At 43.1% G+C, this 24,914-nt stretch overlaps 1 protein-coding gene across 1 annotated transcript; it reads right to left on the bottom strand.

Moving 5' to 3' along the window:
* Nucleotides 1–5,693: 5,693 nt before the first annotated feature.
* Nucleotides 5,694–19,574, bottom strand: LOC123060274 (protein RST1). Its single transcript, XM_044482887.1, has 24 exons — nucleotides 18,852–19,574; nucleotides 18,433–18,516; nucleotides 17,619–17,895; nucleotides 17,227–17,477; nucleotides 16,037–16,208; nucleotides 15,747–15,937; nucleotides 14,954–15,054; nucleotides 14,000–14,075; nucleotides 13,401–13,532; nucleotides 13,240–13,321; nucleotides 13,006–13,078; nucleotides 12,734–12,908; nucleotides 12,384–12,514; nucleotides 12,218–12,306; nucleotides 11,707–11,795; nucleotides 11,401–11,613; nucleotides 10,833–10,910; nucleotides 9,712–9,894; nucleotides 8,427–9,278; nucleotides 8,056–8,352; nucleotides 6,911–7,549; nucleotides 6,649–6,796; nucleotides 6,364–6,485; nucleotides 5,694–6,255 (listed from the first exon to the last, which is right to left on the bottom strand). Exons 1-24 carry the CDS (start codon nucleotides 19,527–19,529, stop codon nucleotides 5,893–5,895), a joined length of 5,496 nt encoding a protein of 1,831 aa, XP_044338822.1. The 5' UTR covers nucleotides 19,530–19,574; the 3' UTR covers nucleotides 5,694–5,892.
* Between the last annotated feature and the right edge of the window lie 5,340 nt (nucleotides 19,575–24,914).

Genomic DNA, 24,914 nt, shown 5'->3' with positions numbered 1-24,914 from the left:
TCAACATCTATAATATCAAACAAATAAAATACAAACAAATATTTTATGAATAGTCCACCCCCAAATTATTGTAGAAGAGTAACCTGGAATAAAGATTTTATTTATTAAAAAAAGCAACAAGATCAACTCATAAAGACTTCCAAAGATACTATTTGCTCCTAAAATTAGTGTGAGATAAAAATAACTTTAAGAGGAGCTGAGGTTAGACTTGTGCTCACGGCTCCGCGCAAGCTAGCGCAGCACAGCTCCCAGCAGATTATTTAACTGCTGATTTATTTTACTTTCCAGGTACGTCGACGGCGAGAACACGTCGTTGTTGATAAAATAATCCAAAGCACATGTGGCCGTCGATGATGGCCACCAAACGTACTGTTGCATGCCATGCTAGCAGCATCGGCTCAGATTTTGTCATTTATAGAGGTACGTGCCTGAAGTTTATACGTACTCTACGTAATTAGCAATTTTGCATCATGACAAGCAAACCATCTCAGCAGCCCGTAATTACTACTTGCCGCAGAGTTTTCAAAGCCAAAAGGATGTTTAAAAGTAGCCATGATCCAGGCTGGCCAACAATCATACATATCACCGAGAACATTCAAGTGATCCGCGTTGGTATACATCAAGCGTCTGATTTCGGAGGAAGAAAAACAGAGAAAATTGTAGTGACATTGCATATCCTCATGATCAGCTTAATCCACCTCATGTGCTAGTTTAAAGTATGCGACTAATAGCTACAGCAGTACTAAGAGCACTGTGAGAACAGTGCTGTCTGAACCAGCGGTAGAGCTACAGATATGGTTTGGGCAATTGAACTCCACAAAAGAATAGTCAGGTCAATACGAGTGGTCAACACAGATGAAACGTGGAAAGGTTGTTTCTCAAGGAAGAAGGATACGTCACGGTCTCCAAGAAGCCAAGAACAGACAAGCCTAGATTCACACCACTAAGCTACTCCTTACCTGAGAACAGTAACAGCACGCCCTAAGATGAGGCAGGCTACAGCACTGCGATATATATATATTAACAAAGGCTTTTGTAGTTTAATTAATGGCCTCCACACCACATGCCCAGTACAATGATGCCGCATGACACACGCGACGTGATGTGCATCAAACGAAAAAGGGGCTAAACTATGCCATGCGATCGCACAAGCAAGAGATTTGATATCATCTCACCTGGGGGCCATTCATGCATGCTTACATGTAGGGCGTGTCATGCTATCAGTGATTCATAGTAGTAGCATATGATTTGATTAAGATAATGCAGCGTAAGCAGCCACAAGCTAGATCCTCTCCCAAGATCCCCCATCCAGGAAGAACACAAACAAGATCTCATCCACCGCAAGCGTCTTTCTTGCTTTCCTAGTACACGCACAATATAAATTGGATGCTGAAATCCACCGGCCATCAAATCGTTGGACCAAGACCGGAGAGCTGCCGCTGAGCTCCGTCAGCTAGGGCTATGGCTTAGGCCCGGCACTTTTGTGCCCTGGATGTATGCAATGCATGCATGGGCGCAGCCTTTCCCAGGCTCACGACCTACCTATGTAACCTATCCTACCATGCCTGTCTTTATTTGAGCTGCAAGCTAGCTAGCCTGCGACCCCCCTGCTTGCAACTATTGCCTCACCCTAGCGCACGCAACTTAGTGAAGCCTCGCAGCGTTTTCTTCTACTACGTGCGGGCTATCTAAGAGACTGGGGGGCGAGGCGTCGTGCAGACGCCGTTTGGGGGCGCGCGACAGGCGCGGTGGGCGCGGACTGCGGGCATGACTTGCGGGCGCGACGGGCGCGGCGCCCGCGGTGCGCGAGGCGAGCAGGCGCTGGCGGACGCGACGAGCGCGGCGCGCACGGGGGCGTGGCGTGCTGGTGCGGGCGCGGGGGGCGCGGCATGCATTGCAGGCACCAGGATGCGAGCTCGGGCGCGTGGGCGCTTCGGGATGGTCGGGGCAGTCCCTTCACAAATCTGGCGCGTTTCGTGTGTCCTGCGGAGGTGCCTGCCTCGCTGCGGCTGTGACAGTCGCCGGATCTCGTTGCCCGGGCTGAGTTGGTGGTGGCGGTGCGGTGGGGGTCGGCGGATGCGGGTGGGCTCTCCTTCAAGCATGTTCACGCCCATCTCCTGGAGTAGCGGCGCCTACAGGTGGTCAGTGCCGACGGTAACGGCGCCTACGGGTGGTCAGTGCCGACGGTAACGGCGCCTATGGGTGTCGTCTTCCTCCTTGGAGGTACCGCTGTGGAGCTTGTTTTGCTTTTCGTACCTCATGGCTTGTGGTCTCCGGGTGAAAACATAAGATTTGGCTAGTCCAGATCGAGGGACGGTGTTGTCTTCGATATCACTCCCTCCTTGGAGGTGTCTCCTTGGAGGCCCAGCGATGGTTCCCGATGGTGTACATGGCTTGTCGGTGGAGCTTGGGTTTGTGGTGGTGCCGGCTTTTTTTCTTTTTTTTTCTTTTTGCACTAGCCTTTTGTTGTGCTTTCCTCCTCGGAGGGTTCTTGTAACGCTTCTTCTGATCAATGAATTTGGCAGCTCTACTGCCAACGTTCAAAAAAAAAAAACTATTGCCTCCAAGCAAGATCCCTAATCTGGAACCAGCCGTGTACAGGCATTTTTGGGTGGTTAACTCTTGCCTAAGTTAGATTCTCTCCCGGGGGGAGAACAGGGACTTCAGCTTTTGAGTGGCAAAAGGACAGGTGCGTGAGTAGTTTTGGTGGGCCATGCATGCATGCCCAATGTTTTGAGGGCCGTGTGGGTGTGGGTGTGGCTAGCTAGGTTGAGCAGGACTGGACCCCACCACGTCGTAGCGAGGCAGCCGTCCGGCTACTACCAGTACCACTACCACGACCAGACCCTGGGCCGGCAGCCAAGAGCCAGAGGTAGATGAAGAAGATCAACCGGCAGAGAAGCGGCCAGGCAGGAAAACTCGCTGGTGAATTAGCACCAGCTGGTGTGCTTGCGATGCTAAAGATCGAGGATGGTACTACGTGCTGCTAGTAAGTGGCGTGTTGGGGGTGGGGTGGGGGTGGGGAAAGCACGGATGGATCAGCGGATGGGTCCTCGCGGTACAGAGGCGAGGTTGCACCGCACTGTGGGAGGGCACAGTCCCTTTGAATTCTGGTCACAAGGGGCGGAAGGGTCGCGGTGCCACGGGCGTGCATGGCATGGAACCCGTACTTTGTCGATCGATTAAGAGAATCCCGCACTGTCTGTCTGGCCCGGCCCCATCGCCATGGGTGGGGTGGGGGTGGGGCTGCCCAGCTGTTTTTATCAGCGCTGCCGCCGTTGCGCTTCAGTTTCCAATCCTTCAAGCCCGGCCTTCCCGATCACAGGATCAGCGCTCTGCTTTGCTATCTGGTGTGGCGCAAACAAGCAGAGATAATAGTTGCCAAATATAGAATCACTGGCCTGTGTGCCTGCAGAGCCCCACGTTGATTGTCGAGCACATGACCGTGTTTCTGCTGCTTTGATTATTATTGGGGGCCGATCATCCCCGGCCCTGACATGATCATCTGACGCCATTTCGTAATAATTATAAACATCACCCTTGGCTGCATCTCGCCCCTGTGCCAGTGTGTTTGTGTGGAGCCCGGGCTATTCCTGTCAATCAGTTTCTGTGTTGGCCTATCACAAGTCCAGATTAATTAGGTGACCGGCATACCAAGGACGATATATTAAATTAAAAGACCTCTTCTGCAGTTCCATCACTCGCAGGGAAACAGAAGAATGTAGATGTTGCGCTGCTTATACACTGAGCCCACCGCATCTTCATGTGTCCAAGGCTCTAAGCTGGTGACTGTTTTCAATCGTCCATATATATCCTCTTGCATGTAAGCCCCTCGTATTTTTTCTCCATCCTCCTCAAAGGACCATTGGTGGCATGCATGGCAATCAAGTCTAATCTCAACCCATCTCCTTTTTCAGCAGGCTAAACTTGGATCAAATCCCAGAATATATTGATGAATTGCGTAAAAATGAATTTGCTTCGATTGCAAGTTCCCTCGGAAGTATCTGGTTTGCTATAAAGCATAATCACCATAGCACAGTGCATAGTCCTCCTCCTGCACAAACCCTTGATAGCCACCACAAGGATAAATTATTGCACCTTTCAGTGAACTAGCAATACATTGGACTCGCAGCCATGTGATTGGTTGGCTTTGGGGCCGGGCGCTATGATAGGCTCATGTTATACTTGAGGGGATAAAATAAAGCGATAGCGAAAGGGCACGGCTTTGATAATTAAGATTGTTTGGCAGAATCTGCTAACGGGTACGCCCCCACGGCTATGATATACTCAAAAAAGCGTGGCAAAGCAAATGTTTCCTGAGACACCCAATTGGTTCCTTCATGGAAACATCCAGGCAAAGATGTTTGCAGGCCGTGGCCGCGCGGCTGCATGCACTTGACAGCATATCTGATCACAATATATAAAGGGGGGAGATCCATGGAGATAAGAGAATCCGCATGAAAGCAATGGAAGGTTTTAACGGCACTGCTAGCTCATCTGCCAAAGGCCCTTGGGTGGGTGGAAGGGGCGCACTAGGCATATCGATTAGCGGCTATGGAACGAACCATGGGAGATATTGATTCCGCCGGGGTTCCTTTATCTCGCCCGTCCGTACAAGAGTCGTGTGTCTAGATGGAAGCTACCAACGTGCAAAAGTGACGTCTAGCTAGCTCGCTGTGTCCTGGATTTGACATTCTCTATTCGATCTTTATTTCTATACATCATATTTTATTTTACTTTCCAGGAAGTTACAATCTTCCAAAATTACCATTTCTAACTGTATCCTGCAAGCTACTCGAGACATATTCTTAAAGTTGTAGGCAGAACAGTGGCAAATTTGTGAACCGGAGACATCCATCATGGCGAAAGGCTAAATGCAATGGACATACAAAAGAGATGGTACTACTAGCCTTTCTGCGGTTAGTTCCTTTTCTATTTTTGGAAATGCTGGTAAGTTCTTAGGACAGATTCCATCAAATAAAACGTCAAGAGATAACTTTAAAAGGAAAAGAAGGCGTGACGGGAATTTAAGCATCAAATGCGGTGCTTTTGTGGGGGGGTCTTTCTGAAAGAATGAGAATCATCATTAGTGATTAATTTTATATTTGATCATTTGCATACTGATTTGATCTTTCTATAGAGCATGATATCATACCAACAGAGCAGCACCAGATTTTATTTGTTTTTCAAGTGTAAGAGGACTTGATTAGACTGTACCTGCAGCCTGAAAGATGTAATGTGGCCACCAAGAAGATTGTGGGATCAAATCCCAGAAAGCTCAGACTAACCTACAACAACCCTTGAGATGCTGGTGGAGGGACTAACAATGACCAGCGACCCACACTGCATTGGAAACTGATAGAGATATCTTCAGACGAAGCTTTAGGTGAGTACCCATCAGGTTCTGACTCGAGTCAAAGGCTCCCTGCATGAACCATATAAAATGCCAGCACATTTTGAGAAACATAGTTCAGAAATATATAGGGAACATAACCTCTCAAGGACAGGGCATATGGCATAATATGATAAGGTTTACCTGTAATGAGATCCAGGTAAACATGCACTAAACTTTTCCATCTCAGGGTGAGGGTGAGGGCTCTGATGACTATCTTTTTTCCAGCACTCTGCTCTTTCAAATTGTTTGGCGATAAGAAATTGTTGCATAGTGCAATCAAATTCAGATAACACAGCAATTTTAATCTCCGGTTATCTTCCACCAAACTGAGTTTACTCTAAGAACCATCACTTACAATGTATCAGGAGACTGTTAAGCTAAAATTATATACAACAAAGGTATTTCTACATCATCAGCTAAGACAGCAATAATATGTGTTCTAGAAAAATATGCTATGGCATACATATCATTAAAACGAAAAGCAGTTCTCCTTATAATCATAGTGCCTCCAGGTTTGCAAGCTTTAGCTGTTTATCTACAGCCAAGTGATCTTCCACCGCAATGCATGTAGAGCGCAGCATGTTCGCAAGAAAAGTTGCATTCTCAGCTTCACTTCCATGAATATGATCATGGCAAGGAAGGCCCTCTCCACGAGTCAATTTTTCTGCCCATGTGTAGATGCGAGTGGTCAACAACCATAACTTATCAGCGGCAGAGTTTCTAAGGTCATCCCAAATGCTGCTGGAGAGAAAGGAAGGCAGTGTAACAGGCAAATCACTCAGTACGTTTGTTGGATTAACAACGAGAAGTGGCATATAGATACAACAGCTACCACATAGCAGGCCAACAAAACGCAGTGCCTGAAATATTAGAACAAAGAGGTACGTAAGGCAATAAGTGACCATAAGCAATTCATGTTCATGTTTGAGGTCATGCACTGTCAGGACACGTTGCAACTGAAAATTTACCGTGGAGGGATGAGCTGTAACACAACCAATGTCTAATGCATCCAAAAGCCACTGCTTCTTTATACCATTGTCAGCAGAGTATACAGCTGCTGCAACCTCAACAAGAACGTTCCACCAGACGCCTGAAACAATAATTGTTTGTTACCTTCAATGATAGAAGGGTGGGCGGCAGATAAAGAATGGAAAATATAAAGACTGAACACTACTCATAAGCATGGCCCAGCAACAGACAAACAGGAAGGTTCGAAGCACAACTCAAAGCTGAGGGATGCAGTTGCCGGTTACCATCAGCTGTTGTACTCAGTATGGTAGTCTTTATGTTCCCCAGCTCAAGTGCAGAAACGCAACCAGCAAAACACAACCTTGCCCTGATGATAATCTTCCTTGCCGCATCAACATGTTCCCCTTCACTTAAGGATGTGGTACTGTGCACCTGAAAAGAAAGCTGAACGTTAAGTTGTGAAATAGAAATTACATAGGAAGTATACTGCTCGCTGAAACAGATAACTAATGCAAAAATATTTGTGAAGGAAAACTAGAAGAGCACCTGCAGCATATCACTTGACCAACTTTTCTGAGCAACAATGAGACACTTGATAGCAGCAGACCACTCATCCACGAATTCAGGTTGACCATCATTACAGAGATTCAACAGAGGTACCAACCATTCGATGCATTTCTTAACATAAGAGAAACTGTCAGTCTCTTCAGAGACCACCTCCACCAGGCACTTACAGATGCCTTTCCAGAACAACATTCTTAACATGCTTCTCTGCTCAGGAGAGTAATCCAAGTATGAAGATGAGTGGGAACAGAAGTACACAGCTAAATCGTCGTACAGTTTCTTAGATCTTGAATCAGAGAAGAGCTTCATTAGGTGTGACAAATATTGGAGCAAAACAGACTGCACGTTCATTTCTAATCTCCTGAACCTGGGTAAATCTGTCAGATCATCCAAAAACTGCAGAAGAGGACTGATATGATCGGCATGAGCTAGAGAAAAATATAAGCATTCTTCCCTTAATAATGTAGGATCTCGATGATTGTTTGACTTATGAGGAATTTGTGCCTCAACTTTCATGCACCGCCGTACTATAACCCCCCAGTCTATAGCTGGCACTCTAGGAGCTTTAGTAAGGCATTTCAGAACTGTTGCAATTGTATTTACTGGCACCACATCACCAGGCTGTAGATAGTAAAATAACATAATAAGTCAATAAAATATGCTCATCAAAACAATAATTGCTCGTCTAACTCCACAACCCTATAAATAGAAGAGGATCCACACATGACGCCAAACTGTAAACTTGCTTCGCTAGGAAAATATTCGTGCACCATCAGCCAAATTATCAAGTTCGAAATTTAGTATCCAATAACCAAAACTATCATCTATGACGTAGAAGAGCATATGCACTTATTAGATCTTTGCATCAAATACAAGAACAACTTAATACTCCGTATAAGATATGCATGTTTATCAAGAGGAATGCAAAAAAAAAAGAAGCCTGAATGGGTATTTGGCATCACCAGCTTTTGAGTTTTCAATGCACATATTAGAGTATGTAAACTGCGAGTTGAATAAAGTGTACTCTCTTTTTCTAGAATACTTTCTTTAATAAATGTACAACACAAAAGCCTGATCTTAATAAGCGAGAGCTCAAGTTATTCTTTCAAGAAAGATTCAGATCAAACCTTTTCAAAGTTAAGATCCCTCAGCCAGAGACTTAAGTTCCACACTAAGCTTTCAGCAGAAAAACTTGTTGATTGACTGGAATCAACGGAATTTCTTTGAGAAGAATCATTAACATTAAGACTCTGATTCTTTAATAACCACCTACTTCTAAGAAATGATACAGCCCACGCAGCATAATTCCGTATGTGATTATCCTCTGCGTCCTTGGCAAGAAGAAATATTTCCTGAACCATTGACGTTGAAAGAGTCTCGCCAACAGGACTTATAAGTAGAGGACCTCGCACCAAAGATGACTCCTGTGCCCATGAAAAGGATTACTCTAACGTTACAGAAAAGTAAAGAGTTAGGGTATGCAGGCAAGGGGAGAGACCTTCTCATGCTTTATCTGTGAATTCATTGATTGCCAACCAATCCCAGTGAGGTCTCCAGCACCTGCACCAAAAGCGTTGACAGCACCAAACATGCCTCCCAAATGGACAATAGGAGGATACGGATGGGTGTATATATTTTTAAGGGTGTCGAGAAACTTCTTAACATCAGCAAATTTCATGGCATGCACCCCATCATTCAATATGCCAGACAGCAAAGATCCAGCACCGATACAGATAGCCATCAATAAATTCTGAAAGACAGTTCCAGATTTCTTGAGGTTCAGGAGTTCAGTAGCTAAAGAAGTGCAGCGATTGAACAGAGCATCCAAATCATCATTCAGTAACTCCACTCTCTGGCAAAATGCTATGACAGATGGCAGAGCAAGGCAAGAGCCCATACATAGGGATACTGAATTTACTTCATCAAATAACACAGAGCTTGAATCAACATCTGGTATCCATGATATCAATATATTCTTGAGTTCAATAACGTCTTCATAAGCTCCAAGCCTATACAGAGCAACAACAGAGTTTCCCAGACCAAGAACAAGTCCCGCAATAGCCCAAGGATCATCATCTAAGCTGTCACAATTTTCTTCCATTCCTTCCATGGAGAATGTTCCACAAATACTTAGTTTCTTGAGAGAATAACATGAGGATGGACATAGTCTAACTAATGAAGCAGTCACAGTGTGAAGAATTTCTTTAACTGATGCACGCTCGTTGAGTTGTGTAGTTGCTTCTAAGTCTGAATCAGATTTATCTGCTCTGGTTAGAAGACCTTGGCAAGCATAACCTAATCCCAGTCCACAAGCTCCTTTTACAAGATAACTATCAGCATTTGAGATAACCTGGATCCAGAAGGGCATAATGCATGGTGAGAAACTTAAAACATATGCTCATTATATCAAATAATAATATTCCAATAAAGCATGTCCAAAGGAGATGCCATCAACTGCAGCATGTGGCAGCATGAAAATCTTGAATGAACATATACTAGGCATTGTTTGCTGCATGAAGCAAGGCCCCATAAGCTCCTAACAGTACGGTGAAGCTGGCTGGAAGCAATATTTATAGGTACTACTAGCAAACGCCAAGCAATCTGTCACAAAAACATGTCTGGCAGCTAGGCATGCGAGTGACATGTGAGTCGGTAACATTGAATGTTTGTGTGAAAGTAAATCAAGAGATATGGTTCATGGCATCTAGTTCTATACTTTTTAGAAAAGAATAATCAACCTAGTACAAAAAGGTTGAAATATCATGGAGAGCAAAATCATGTACCTCAAAGAGTCCATTGATAACCTGAAGCTTGCTTTTTTTGTCCGTGGGATGAAAACAGTTGAATATTAGTCCCAAAGAGATAGCTGCAGACCACTGTTGGTGCTCATGCTCATATTGCAGTAACCATTTCAAAAGAAAATCTGATGCAGATGAGATTACTAGATGGGCAGTTGGAGGAACAACCTGCCAGTAAGACAAGATGCAGCGATTACATCAAAATTGAGAACCACTCAGGAACACATCAGAAACACTGTAGAGATACAGACTGTATTCTTCAGTGCTAGAAGGCCAAAAGTGAGCCAATAATAATAATGCTTAGAATATACACTTAAGTCAGATGTTGATTTCTGTGTGTATCGAGTGTATTTCTAGAGTTGTGTTTTTCGTATGTTTAGCTGAGCCGTGAATGCTAGAGAAATTAGAACTTGTTCACATATTGGTAGAGGAGCACACAAAAAAAGGCAGCCCGGTGCACGTAACTCCCGCTTGCGCAGGATGGGAAGGGTCCCACCACTTTGGGTCTTTTGTACACAGCCTTTCCCTACATTTCATCAAATGGCTGTTTCCAGAACTCGAACCCATGACCTCATTGTCACAAGGCAACAGCTTTACAGCTGCGAGGAGGCTCCCCTTCGCTAGAGAAGGAGATAGAGTGAAAACTCTGGTCAAATCAATTAGAACGGGGAGTAACCATGAGTACCAGCCACATGCACACCATAAAACCTGTAGCATCTGTGGACACCGGTGGCTTTTATATTCTTTTGGTAAAAAAGTGTAGATTGATAAAGTTAAAGGCTTAAAAACCGATATTGCACAGTTGAATAAATTGCAAAGGTTAAAAATCCTGCATCCAGCAGTGATGAGTGCATTCTATGTTTGAGGCATGAGCCAACTGGCCACATGGCGTTGAAGGAGAAATAAAAAACGCAGGGCGCCAAAATCATCAGAAGTACTCCCTCCGTTCTGAATTACTCGTCGCAGAAATGGATGTATCTAGATGTATTTTAGTTCTAGATACATTCATTTCTGCGACGAGTAATTTGGAACGGAGGGAGTACATCATACTGCTGCAATCATAATCACACTTGAGAATGACTAAAATATCAATAAAAAAACTTTACCAAGCACAGTGCTCCAATTGCAAGAGTAATGTTAACGGCAACTCTAGGATTAGATACAGGAACGCACTTGCACAATATCTGCAATCACAATTAGGAAAACTTAGGGAAAAGTTATCATAAACAGAGAAAGGAAGCTAACTTTGTTCATGAAAGTAAAAGGAGGAAAAGGAAGATAACAAGATGGAAGGATGGATTCATGTGATAGTAAATTCCTGATAATTTACACCTAAATGAACGAAATCATATTTAGCATATGTCGAAATAACAATCATAATCCATAGATTGTGACTCTTTTGAGTCAGCACATTGCCGATAAAAAGTTTTAAAGTAAACATTAGATTATCATTTGAGTAAACAGCAGCCATGACATGTACTGATGTACCTCAAAATCTGCATACATGCATAGAGAGAGTTGTCAGTTACAAAAATCTAGGTTCTTTTTATTTGCATCAGTGCCCCATCATCTAAACTGACACTTTCTTAGTAGCATTTGTGGCAATTCAAGAAAGGTTTTCTCGAACAAAGACATCTATAAAATTGAAAGAATAACTAAGACATATGTACGCACCTTAAAAATGTCGTTAGCTGCTTTTAATGGTTTATTCAACTTTGAAGATTCTTTAGTGTCGAGCAAAGTTACAACTGCCTGCATCCAATGGGAAACAAATGATTTCCATGAATGCAAGGCAAGAAGAGCTACCACGATGTTTCTTGATATAAACATAGATTCAGCCATCTCCATTAATGCTTGCTCATATGCAGCATGTACTCTAGATAAATCCTGTGAATAAAAAAATGTAACTGATCAGTATAGTATACAAGGACACACGTTTTGGCAATTATAGATGAAAACATGCAACTTCAAAGATGCTACCTTAGATTTCCCTTCACGAAGGATGTCTTCTGAGGAAAACTTGATGGTTAAAAGAGCTGCACCAGGCAACCGATGGTGTGCAGATTTTTCTACAATTCAAAAAGTTTAGCTGATTAAAAGCTGAAGCTACCATTAGAATGTACTCCCTCCGTCCCAAAATTCTTGTCTTATATTTGTCTAAATACGGATGTATCAAGTCACGTTTTGGTATTAGATACATCCGTATCTAGACTAATCTAAGACAAGAATTTTGGGACGGAGGGAGTATTAAACATAGAACATAACAAATTACATATGTTTTCATACTCCCTCCGTCCCAAAATAAGTGTCTCAACTCTAATACAACTTTGTACTAAAGTTAGTACAAAGTTGAGACACTTACTCTGGGATGGAGGGAGTATATAACATAAAAAGGACAAACATTTTAAGAAACAGGATAGTGGACAAAACATCAGGCATTCACCTATTTAGTTGTACAAAAATTTAACTCATTTGCGTACGACGAGCATACCTTTAAACACGGCCTGAGGGAGAACGTCCAATAACTTCTCAAATTTGTGCACCATGGTTCTTTTATCTGCAGTTACTCTACGGCGGTTTCTGGATGTATAGGGAAAAAACTCAGTTAAGGATGTACATGTGCATCTGAACTGGGTAAATTCAGAAAATATACTAACATGTGCTCAAATTTGATAATCTCGACTTGAAAGTTCTCCATGGCTTTGAGAACTTCCATATTGTGTTCATTAGTAAAGCTCTCATAGTTTCTTCTCCAGAAATCAGGAATAGAATCTTGAATAAGTGAGATCTGAAATTACCAACCAAAAATTAAGAGAACGTGCAGAAGCTTTGCATATCTTTTCATTAAATACTGCTAACTTATAGTTACAAGAGATACAACGCATGGGTAATTTACCAAAAGAAACACACAGAATACCAAATGTAAGAAGTAAACAGAATGCAATTTTCGGTCAAAGTATAACAAATATGGAGATGCAGACAATAACACAACAAAGTGCAGCAGAACCTTGTAGTGGGACAATGAGTGAAAAGCAGTTCCTCTTGCTTTAATCCAAAGACGATCAGCTTCGGCGTTACTTTTCTTATATGTACCAATGCTCCACAATGTTTGTATCAAGTTCTTTGATGTTTCAGAGTATGCTTCAGCATCCATTGCTCCCCATCTCAACAGAATGCATAAGCTGAAAAGGGGAGGAAAGGGAGATAAGAGTCAGACCAAACTAAACTGGTGTGCACATAAGCACATTTGCATTAAATGCATCATTCCAGTGACCTTACCCATTCGAAACCGTGGGGTTGACTGAATAATCTGTCAGCTCCTTTGATATAACTTTCCAGGCGGTATAAAAATCTGCATGCATATGAGCTGCTTGCCTCAGAAGTGAAGTTCAGAAGACATGAATTCTTAAGATTTAACCACTGTCTTTGCTAGCTTTCAGATGACATGACTTCGTATAACATGATATTTCGAAGAGGTCAACAATCTAATGTACTGAGTGACAATCAACTTACCCACAATGTCCGCCTCACAGAGATAGGAGAGGCTCTCCAGGCCAAGAGCTTGAACTACAGAATCACGGCTCCCAATACAAGACTACAAGGAAAGTGTTAGAACGTGGACCAAGTCAAGAAAGAATGCATGATGAGCCAAAAAGGATGACGAAAATACACACCGAGACAGATAATATGAGATCAACACCTCTATCTGCGTTCTGCTTGCAAACATCACGCACTGATGCAGCAATACTTGTGAAAACTTCTCTATCAGTAGTGAAACTGGAAAATGTTTCAGGATCCAGAACTCCCTATTTCACAAAGCGGAAATTAGTGTTGATCTTGTAATTGAACAGCGAACCAATAATACAAAAAAATTGCAGATTGACAAACTTTAATTAATCATACTAACTAATGGTATGCGTATATTCAAGAACATTACATTGAATGTTTGCTTAAAATTCAAGAATGGAGAAGAGCTTCAATTATTTTATTTATTGCATGGCATGGTTTTAGCTAACAACTTGGCATTTTCATAACTTAAACTCTAGGGAAAGGTGACATGATGATCCACTCATCAGTCTCGATTGGATTGTCTTTGGAATTCAAACGACATAAAGGTATAAAGTTATCACTCTAGCCATTCAAAACTGCTTCAGAAACATATGGTATGCATAAGTTTCAATATTTCATAACATAAACACTCATAAGCAATGTATTAAAGCTTTTGATAATGGCCAAACAAGATTCTAATATTCAACTTATTGTGTGCCCTTACTTGTAAGTTTGGAAATGCCCAATCTGTGATAAACCATATCTTGCAAAGCAATCGAACAGCAATAGCATATAGAGTCCTGCGTGTTACCATGCAGGAGTAACATGAAGATATATTAAAATGAATAGCATGTAATAGGAAATAAATACTATTGCGTCAGCACATACTGTTATGATAGATAATGCCTAATTCAGCTTCAGCTTATTGCTCACAAATAGTTGTATGTGGACAAGTAAAAACTTATAAAATATCAAGACAAAAGTTTCAAAAAAAAAACTAGATCCATTCACTAGCGCCCAGGGCTTCTTTTAGAAAAATGGGGCACCCTGCGGAGGCTGAGCCTCGAACGCAGATGGGCGAGCTCCCAGACATGGGCTCTAGCCAACCGAGCACTACTCAGTTCTCCATCAAGACAAAAGTTTCTTGTATTCAAAAGTATTGATGTTTGTTAAAGGCAACCAACATTCATATTTTCCACTCATCTATCACTTCTGAGTTAAAAATGAAATTGTGAATAAGATACCTACTTATTTTCCTGATATATATTGGACAGGCTTCTAAAAACCATATATTATGGGCAAGTTGTTGACGACTTGTTACTGCATGCAGAATAGTCACATGCTCTGTATTTAAAAACTGCACGTCATTTTGTTATGTGCTAAAAACAATGATTTGGTTCACACTGTCAGCTGCTTCTTATTTTTTCTGAAACTGCCCAATCCGTGTTGGAAATGAGTTGGTTCCTGCTGTATGCATGATGAGGTATGTTGCTCTGTTTCTTATTATATGAAGAGGGTTTGTGGACAATTTTCAAAAACTATAAAAAGGTGAAAAGAAAGTATATGCACTCCACGCCAGAACAAGACAAGCCAGCTAAAACAAGCAAATACAAAAAATAACAGGAAACTTGAGTTGAACCCAGTGATGTCAAATTGGATGAAGAATTGAGATACTTACGATTTTGCATCCTTTTTAAGCATTGGTGATATCAATTGCAGAGCAAGTGGAAGCACAAAACCATGTGTAGCAAGTGATGGCAACGACTCAAGCAAACTGAGCTGCAGATGATATAGAAAAAATAAATGTCAAGTACATTCCTCTGCTTGCAGTTATTCTGTTTATTAGATACTGATATGAATCAAGATGCACGTTGGGGTAACTAGCGTGCACACGATGGCCAGACAGCATGGCAGAAAGGCGGAGGAGCAGCAGAAAGAGGAGACCATAGAATATGTTAACTAGATGGACTCTTTCTTGGGTAATTTATATATACATGGCTATCTCTTTCGAAGGGATGGCTAGACTTGGCCACTAAGATGCAGTCTATACCTCTACGGGAATTAATCATTTTTTTGCGAAAGAATCATATTATGTTATATCAGAAGTATCCAAGTATATGAAACAAACTGACAGCAAAAATAATTATTCATACTCCATTTTTCAACTAATGATACAGAAGTCAGCCCGCGGAACATGACTGCACGGTTGCTGCAGCAACCTATTATGAAGGCTGCCAACGCTGCCCTACATTAAGGATGGTATTTCTCACTCCTGATTCCAGATTCTATGGTGTTAACAGCTGTGGCTTCCCTATTATCAACACTTAATTAGATAGTGAAGATCGGTGTCAGTCTAGTCTAAGTAGTGTGATAAGGATTTTGCATCTTTTAAATTTATTTATTTACGAATTCATGTATTCATAAACCACTAGCGTACAAATAAAGGACAAAGATGAAATTACAGCACTGACCAAGCTATTTGCTGAGAAGTTATCATTGCTGTACATAATCTTGCAATAGAAGAGTATAACTAGCAACAGCGGCATTCCCAGTTTCGAATCTGATGCGCCAAGATTACCCAAGGAACGAGCAGCAGAAGTACCAAGTTTTGGGTGCATTACCAAAACAGATACTACAGAGCTTACAAGCGATGATATTGCTACTGCAAGTAATTAGACAGAGTGAGTTTCATACCCGTTTTAAGGATTACACAAAGCAGAACTACAAGGCAATATGTAAAAGTACAAGTACATTCTTCAACCTGATGACATCGTTTTTGAAGATGAGCCATCCAGTGTAAGCTTTTCTCTGGCAAGGACTGACAGATACTCGTTTATTTGGTCCGTCCAATAATTAGCTTCTGAATAGTTCACAGCCGACTCCGGCAATCCCTTGCAAATTGCATACTTCGTAAAAAAGAAACCTGAAGATGACTGCAACCAGAAAGCAGAATTAATACAAACATATATATGAGCTACAAACGCATAATGAACCAGCTATGAAATCAAAGCAGCATTTCTTGGGAGAGAAGTTAAGTGCACAAGGAGCAAACAATGGGCAGACCTGTACCCACATGCAAGGTTTTGAGTCGCGACTTGGCGAGTCGCCGCGAGCCCTGAGGCTCGGCGTATAGTCGACGAAAGTCGCTGTATAGTCGCCATAAGTCGCGAGTCGCCCTGATTTTTGGAAAACGACTTGGCGATTAATCGGCGACTATACAGCGACTAATCAGCGACTCAAAAACCATGCCCACATGAAAACAACATTTTCTCTCTTCCAGATTTGGAAACAGGGCCAGTAGCTGTGTGAATATTGACTCAGAGTAACACTAGTATATAGGTGTACCTAACATAGATTATTAACAGAAATAGGTTGCGAGCAAATATGACTGTACCAGTTATCCCGCATTTTGTACAAAATTGTAAGACATCAATCAGTGAAACAGACATGGTAAGCAAACTGCTATGCTGATTCAAGGTTGGCTACTCGACCTTGAGCTCTAGGGATACCATTCAGTTTGTGACACCCTCAGAACAAAGCAGAACTCTCTTTATGAACTCTCTTTAAGCGATAAGGCGCCCTGGCAGCACCTTAGAAACATGCCCGCTTTAAGCGCTTAGGTGTCGCTTAAACATCAGAGCAGGTGGTGCTCGCTTTAGGCACTTTACCGCATTATAAACCATGGAATAAACACATACATGCATAAAAACAAAGCTCTAACATGCCACATCAGCAGTTCAATTGTTGAAGATGTGAAGTGTAGAATTCCCATCTTCTGATAAGTGGTAACTCAGTTGTCAATACAAATATTTCAACGCATACATCGTGTGCACAAGGAACAAAAAGCTATGTGATCATCTCTATCTCTATCTCTCTACTAGGTGCTTTACATAAAAAGGCGAAAACAAGCAGAGTTGCAGCATAGCAAAAAAATAAGAGGTAAAACATCACCTGAGACCATAGATGATGTACAAGTTTAGGAAGGATAAAGGTAGGTCTGCTTATGTGGTGGACCATTGAAATGTCTTGTTGCTCTGATGAACAAGAAGCAGGTAACTCCAAAACAAGCAAGCTAAATCTTGACAGGACATGGGATGCCACTGCTTTAACAGATCTCGATGGAGAAATAACGAGGTTGATAACTGGCAGAACACAGAGTAGCTCCTCACTGAAGTGATGTACCACTTCATTTGTTTTGAGCGCTGCAAGCAAAATAAATCAAATATTATGAGGAGCCAAGGTTTTAGTGTCTGTCATAACATGAAAGAAAACCAAATTAAAAATTGAAGTTGTCGCTTGCAAATGAGAGGGGGAAAGGGGATTCTAAAAATTTAGGAATGTACCATTTTCATGTCTCCATTCAACCAAAAAGGCCAGAAGTTTCAATCCAGCCAGTTGCTCAGATTCAAACTCCAGCGCACTGAGAATGCAGGAAAGAGAACTGAGAACACCAGAAATTTCAGGAAGATAGCATAACCCAAGGTTCTTTTGCACCGAAAACAAATATTTTGATAATCCAAGAACTGCACAAGACATTCCCAGAAGTTGGTGATGAAGTGAACATTGCGACAAAAGTATTTCTAGCAACTCCACACTACTTGCTTGGGCATCAAAGGCTGGCTGTTAAAAGAAGCAAGTTATAGCACAAGTATGATGCATTGCTGATACATAGGAATTATATAAGCATTTGAACTGAAGAAACTAAAGAAAGAAAATTGACCCTAGAAGGCTATAACTAACTGGTCAGTTGCCTAACTGGCTTCCTACCTCAGTTCCATCAATGGATGATGAACCATAGAGGAGGCTCATGTGTAATTCAACGTTAGGTAAGTGCAGCACCATACTAATCAGTATACTAGGCAGTTAACCTTCAGTATAAACGTACTATGCCCAGGTGTATTCCATTAGCGATTGTATAAATATATAAAATCAGCTCACCAAGCATTTCCATAACTCCTAGGTTATAGTTGACAAAAGATTTATAAAAGGCAGGAGCAAACTGTTTGGTTCTGTGTTCTAACTCCACAAGCGTAGCCTAGAATATGAATTTCCTGAGTATCTAATTCATAACCAACATGACTGCATTTTAAAATATCAGTAAGACGGGGCTACAATTATTTACACAAAATAAGCAGATAGAACATAGAAGAGCAGTACCCTTTGAGCATGAGCTAACTTCCTCAGTAATATCACATATGCATCGACCAAGCACTCCACAGAACTAAGCCAGAGCCGCCCTTCCTGAAGACAAAGAAATGCAGGCAACGTTATGTGCAGAGTAACATAATTTCCCCCTTTGAGGCTTTGACAGCTACAAAATGCACTGTCAAATACAGTCCCAGCTATGTACTATCTACTGAACCCGACTATAAACAATAACATTAACATCCATAGGAACAGGAACCGTAACACCCACAATCGCTCGTGCCACAACAATCATTGCTCGAACACAAATGAAATGCAAAACGACTGTGCTGTTGTTTATGTGCCCTAGATTCCTCGCAGGATTGCCAACAACTGCATTCCCCAGAAAAACGAATACCACCATCCATGAGGGAATAGACCAAAACACATACCTCCCCATCCCCGCGGCCGAAATGCAGCAAGCTCTGGCCGAGCAATTTGAGCACTGGGACCGCCAAATCCGATTTGCCCGCTGCAGTGGCCGCTGCGGCAAGCGCGACGATTAAATCCCTCGCGAACGCGGCGTCCCCCTTCCTCACCACGGCAAACATCACGAGCGGCCTCAGGAACCCCACCACGCCGTCGACCCCCTCGGCGACCATCCTGGCCGCCTGCCGCGACAGCTCCGCGCGCGCGCCGTCAGCGCCCGACGCGAGAGCCTGGACGAAGGGGTGGTTGTGGGGCGGGAAGCGTGAGTCAACGGGGCCCGAGCGGAGGACGCAGGAAACGAGCGCGGCTACGGCCTTGACGAGGCATGAGGCCAGGCGGGGAGACGGGGAAGCGGAGAGGGATGCGATGAGGAACGGGAGGGCCTCGTCGGGGGCGAGGAGGTCGGTGCGGGAGACCGCGAGGCGGGCGAGGGACGCGGAGGCGTAGGCGGCGACAGCGGCGTGCGGGGAAGCAAGGAGGGAGGAGATGCCGTCGTGGGCGGCCGCGGGGAGGGGAGGGGGCAGCGTGAGGAGGTGGCGGAAGAAGGCCGCGACGGCGTGGCGCTGGAGTGTGGGGTCCGGGACGCGGGTGCGGTCGACGAGGCGGGAGAAGGCCGCCGCGCCGGACGAGGCGGAGGCCATGGCGATGCGGTGGCCGAAGACGGAGATGGCTGTGGACTACTGGACTGTTGTAGGAGACTAGGAGTAAAAGCTACTCGTACCAGGCCGATCGAGTCGTCGAGATGAGTTGGGCTAAATTTTTTTTAGTGGAAGATGGGCTAACTGTTGCGGCCTGACTCGACAATCTTGGCCCTAATCTTCTACGTCTCCCTTGAAAATATTACCTAGTTAACGAGCGCTCAACGCCACTTGGCGCGCTCTCAGCCATCCGTCACGTTTCACGTTCTAGACGCTTCCTACAGATTTTTTTTTAATTTTTTCGCAAACTTTTTTGGCTTTTTAAAAGGCTTTTCCGGATTTTTTCGATGTTTTGGTTTTCCACTGGTCTTCCTTAGCTTTCAGGGTCAAAAAAAAATTTGCACGAAAAAAACATGTTTTCTTTTTTTTTCTTTCACAAGAGTCACAGTTTTACTTCCGCGAAAGGTACGGTTGTGCTTTCGCGAGAGTCACGGTTGTGCCTTCCGAAAACGAAAAAAACGTGTTTTCTGTTTTTTTTCCCGCGAGAGGCATAGTTGTGCTTTCTCGAGTCACGGCCGTGCTTTTCGGAAACGAAAAATGAGTTTTTGTTTTTTTCCTTCTGCAAGAAGCACGATTTTGCTTCCGCGAGACGGCGAGAGGCATGGTTGTGCTTTCACGAGAGTCACGGCCGTGCCTTTCAAAAAGAAAAAATGCATTTTTTTCTAGGTTTTTTCTTCTGCGAGAGGCACGGATGTGCTTTCGCGAGAGTCACGACCGTGCCTCTTGGAAACGAAAAAAATGTGTTTTCTTTTTTTTCCGTGAGAGGCACAGGCGTGACTGGTCCATAGGCTTAATCATGGCAGATCCTGTTTGACACTCGCAGGCCGAGAGCAACTAATTGAGAAGTGCTCATTTGGGAGCTTAGGGTCGCGTGAGGTGGGCTCAGAGCGCGCCAAGTGGTGCGCTCAGCTGCCACCACGTGTCACACTTTGGGCTCTCTTTCCAGATTTTTGTTTTTTTTTGTTTTTCGTATGCGTTTTCGACTTTTTACATGATATTTTTTGGGGGGTGGCTTTTTGATTTTTCACCGGTCTTTCCTAGTTTTTGAAAAAAAAATAAAAAAAAATTTATGATTTTTGCTTCCGCGAGAGACACGATTTTCCTTCAATGAGAAGCATGGTTTTGCTTCCTCGAGAGGCACGGTTGTGCCTATCAAAAACGGAAAAAAAACATATTTTCTTCTTTTCCTTCACGAGAGGCATGGTTTTGCTTCCGCGGGAGGCACGAATTTGCTTCCACGAGAGGCATGGTCGTGCCTCTCAAAAACGAAAAGAAAAAGCATATTTTTTTCTTTCGCGAGAGGCACGGTTTTGCTTCCGCGAGAGGCATAGCCGTGTGTCTCGAAAACGGGAAAAAATATGGTTTTGCTTCCAGGAGAGAAACAAATTTACTTTTGCCTGAAAAAACGCATTTTCTTTGTTTTCCTTACAAGAGAGGCACAGTTTTTCATCCGGGTTTTTTCGCCGGTATTTTCGTGAAAAAAATGCTTATCAAAACCTATCAACACAGTATCTAGTTTTGAAGATCTCGACATGAGGAATTCAATAATGAAAATGGTTTGAGATTTGAACGCACGAAAAAATTTAAAAAATGGATGGATGAAAAAAGGAAAAACTCTGAGTTGCGACAAGTGGCGTGCTACAAGGTGAAAGTGATCTTTGAAAGTAGTACTCCTCTATTAGTGATTTCCCCGCATGTGAAAAGAACGATATTGGACCGGCCCACGGTCGCTCAGCTTCTTCTTCTTCTTCTTCTTCTTTTCTGTTATTTTTCTGTTTCTGTTTCATTTATTTATATTCTTTCTTTTCCTTTTTCCTGCTTTTTTGTCTTTCTTTTTTCGTGTGTATTATACAAAATTTATTGTTTGTTTATATATATAACGTTCATTGTGTATTTAAGAAAACTAGTAAGTGTGCACGTGCGCGCACGTTTAGTCGTAGTACAAATTCCAGCATTCACCATAGTCAAATCGGCAATTATTTACCATTGGACATGAATGTATAGCTATCTAAAATAAAGAAAATTACTTAAGTAAAATAAAAATTCTAATATTGTATGAATATAGCAAAATCAATAGGTATGGTGAATAATTTACCAATACAACAATAGGCTAAGATATACAATAATACCCTATATTAAAATGTTCAACACTTTTCTACAAATGTTCAATGTTCAATGAGGAACCAGAGGGCCTCGTCGGGGCCGAGGAGGTCGGTGCGGGAGACCGCGAGGCAGGCGAAGGGCACGAAGGCATAGGTCGCGACGGCGGCGAAGCGAGGAGGGACGAGATGCCGTCGTGGGCAGTGAATTGGAGAGGAGGGGGCAGCGTGAGGAGGTGTCGAAAGAAGGCCGTGACGGTGTGGCGCTAGAGTGTGGGGTCCGGGACGCGGGTGCGGTTGACGAGGCGGGAGAAGGCCGCGGCGCCGAATGAGGCGGAGGCCATGGCGATGCGCTGACCGGAGACGGAGATGGCTGTGGACTACTGGACTATTGGGAGACTAGGAGTATAAGCTACTCTACCAAGCCGATGAAGCCGTCGAGATGGGATGGGCTAAATTGTTTTTTCTTGTTTTTCTTAGTGGAAGCTGGGCTAACTGATGCGGCCTGACTCAACAACCGTGGGCCTAATGCTCCCTTGAAAATTCAAAATATTACCTTCTTCCTGACTGGTCCATGGGCTTAATCATTGACAAATCTATTCTAACAAAAATCATGGCAGATCTTATTTGACGCCTGCAGACGAAGAGCAATTAATTGAGAAGCGCTCCTTCGAAAACCTAGGGTCACATGGGGTAGGCTGAGAGCGCGTCAAGTGGCGCGCTCTCAGCCGCCGCGACGTGTCGCACTCTGGGCTCTCCTTGCAGTTTTTTTTATTATTTTGCATGCGTCTTCTGCTTTTAGATGGGTTTTTTCTAGTTTTTTTTCTTTTCGGGTTTCCACTGGTCCTTCCTGGCCTTTGGACAAAAAAATTGAAAAAAAAATCACGGATTTTGTTTTCGCAAGAGACACGGTTTTTCTTTCACGAGGGACATAGTTTTGCTTTCGTGATGCCTATCGAAAACGAAAAAGACGCGTTTTCTTTTTTTTTCTTCACGAGAGGCATGATTTTGCTTTCACGGGAGGCATAGATTTGCTTCCGCGAGAGGCTTGGTCGTGCCTCTCAAAAACAAAAAAAGCATGTTTCTTTTCTTTCGCGAGAGGCACGACCGTGCCTATCGGAAACGGGAAAAATGCGTATTTTTTCTTCCGCGAGAGGTACGAATTTGCTTCTGCCGAAAAAAAATATGTTTTTTTGTTTTCCTTACACGAGAGGCATAGTTTTTTCGTTCGATTTTTTTCGCTGATTTTTTCATGAAAAAATGTTTGTCAAAACCTATCAATACAGTATCTAGTTTTGAAGATCTCGACGCGGGGAATTCAACGATGAAAACGATTTGAGATTTAGACACGCAGTTTATAAGATAAAACGTTTAAAATATGGATGGACGAAAAAAAACTCTCAGGTTGCGACAAGTGACGCACATGCAGCATGCCACTTATTGCAACCTAGGAAGGTAAAAGTGATTTTTAGAAGTAGTACTCCTCTATTAATGATTTCGCCGCAGGTGTCAAAAGAACGAGGCTTCGCTGAAGCTTGCCTCGCAACACCCTATATTGGGCCGGCCCACGGTCGCTCAGCTTCTTCTTCTCCATTTCTGTCTTTTTTTTCTGTTTTTGTTTCATTTATTTTATATTCCTTCTTTTCCTTTTTCCTGCTTTTTTGTCTTTCTTTTTTCATGTGCATTATACAAAGTTCATTGCTGGTTTATATACAAAACGTTCATTGAGTATTTAAGAAAATGTTCAACCTATATTAAAATATTCAACACTTTTCTACAATTGTTCAATGTGCAATTAAAAAATGTTTAGCATATATCACAAAATGTTCAATGCATATTTTAAAATTGTTCAGCATATATCAGAAAAAATGTTTAATGTGTATTTAAAATTTGTTCAGTGTATATTACAAAAGGTTCAATGTATATTAAAAATTGTTCAGTGTATATTAAAAATTGTTCACATTTTTAAATTTTTGTACACCTTTTAAAAAATCGTGCTTTAAAGGTTTTGTTTGAATTTTGAAATCTTTTAAATTTTTTGAACATTATTCAAATTTTTAGGAAAATTTGTTAACATTTTTTGCAAGAAATGTAGAATTTTTTCAAAACAAAAATGAATCTGCCGTCGTAGCTATTACTTGTATGTTAAGGCTGCCTTTTGGCGAGCCACAGTTGCTAACTCGACCGTTGCACTCGGTGCTAGATTTTTTTTATTTCATTTTTTAGGGGAAAAGCTAAGCTTTATTTACCAAATACCACTTGAAGTGGGATACAATAAGGATCGTGGTGTTGAAACCAAACATGGCGCCCCTCATCCAGAGAATTGGAAAACTTAGCTAAACGATCTGCTTCTTTATTTGCACTCGATGCTAGCTTCCGAGGGGCCGCACCGTCTTGAGCTCCTCCTCCACCCCGAGCGCTCCACAACTCACTCGCCTTGCCAGATCCCCTCTCTCCCCGGCTTCGCCCCTGCTCCTCCTTCTCCCTCTTCGACTAGCAGCTAGCCCCCCACTTCGTTGTCCCTCCTCGTCGTCGAGACACTCGGCCATTCCGTCGTCCAATCCACCAATGCGTCCCCCGGGCGAGATGGGATGTGCGCCATCCCGATAGTAGGGGGTCAAGCCCCAATCCTAAACGACGATTCATGGATTGACTGGATCGGCTGCCGGAGAAACAACAGTGGATTGCAACCCCACCACCACCCCTCTCTGAGCTCACATCTCAAAAATCAAAGGTATCTCTACTCCTAATGGAGCACTTGGTAGTTGTTGGGGAACGTAGTATTTCAAAAAATTACCTATGATCATGCAAGATCTATGTAGGAGAAGTATACCAACAAGCGGGGAGAGTGTGTCTACGTACCCTCGTAGACCGAAAGCGGAAGCGTTTAGTAACGCGGTTGATGTAGTCGAACGTCTTCGCGATCCAACCAATCCAAGCACCGAACGTACGGCACCTCCGCGATCAGCACAGTTCAGCTCGATGACATCCCTCGAACTCTTGATCCAGTTGAGGCCGAAGGAGAGTTCCGTCTGCACGACAGCGTGGTGACGGTGATGATGAAGTTACCGGCGCAAGGCTTCGCCTAAGCACTACGACGATATGACCGAGGTGTGAAACTGTGGAGGGGGGCACCGCACACGGCTAAGAGAAATTTTGGTGTGCCTTTGGGGTTCCCCCCTCCAACGTATATAAAGGGGGGGAGGAGGCCGGCCAAGGTGTGGCGCGC

This window comes from Triticum aestivum, chromosome 3A (genome assembly GCF_018294505.1).
Source record: "Triticum aestivum cultivar Chinese Spring chromosome 3A, IWGSC CS RefSeq v2.1, whole genome shotgun sequence".
Classification (NCBI taxonomy): Eukaryota; Viridiplantae; Streptophyta; class Magnoliopsida; order Poales; family Poaceae; genus Triticum; species Triticum aestivum.
The sequence above is the reverse complement of the archived record's forward strand: the minus strand, read 5'-3'. Positions and strand labels throughout refer to the sequence as shown.

Bases quoted from the DNA above. Each gene is read 5' to 3' on its own strand.
- LOC123060274 (XM_044482887.1), bottom strand. From the start codon at position 19,529: ATGGCCTCCGCCTCGTCCGGCGCGGCGGCCTTCTCCCGCCTCGTCGAC. The intron at 15,055-15,746 runs GTCAGTGCTGTA...TATCATCTGCAG, and splicing joins ACTTCTCAGCAAATAGCTTG to CTCAGTTTGCTTGAGTCGTT. The intron at 6,256-6,363 runs GTAAATTTTCAG...CTAATATTTCAG, and splicing joins TTACAGCTCATCCCTCCACG to GCACTGCGTTTTGTTGGCCT.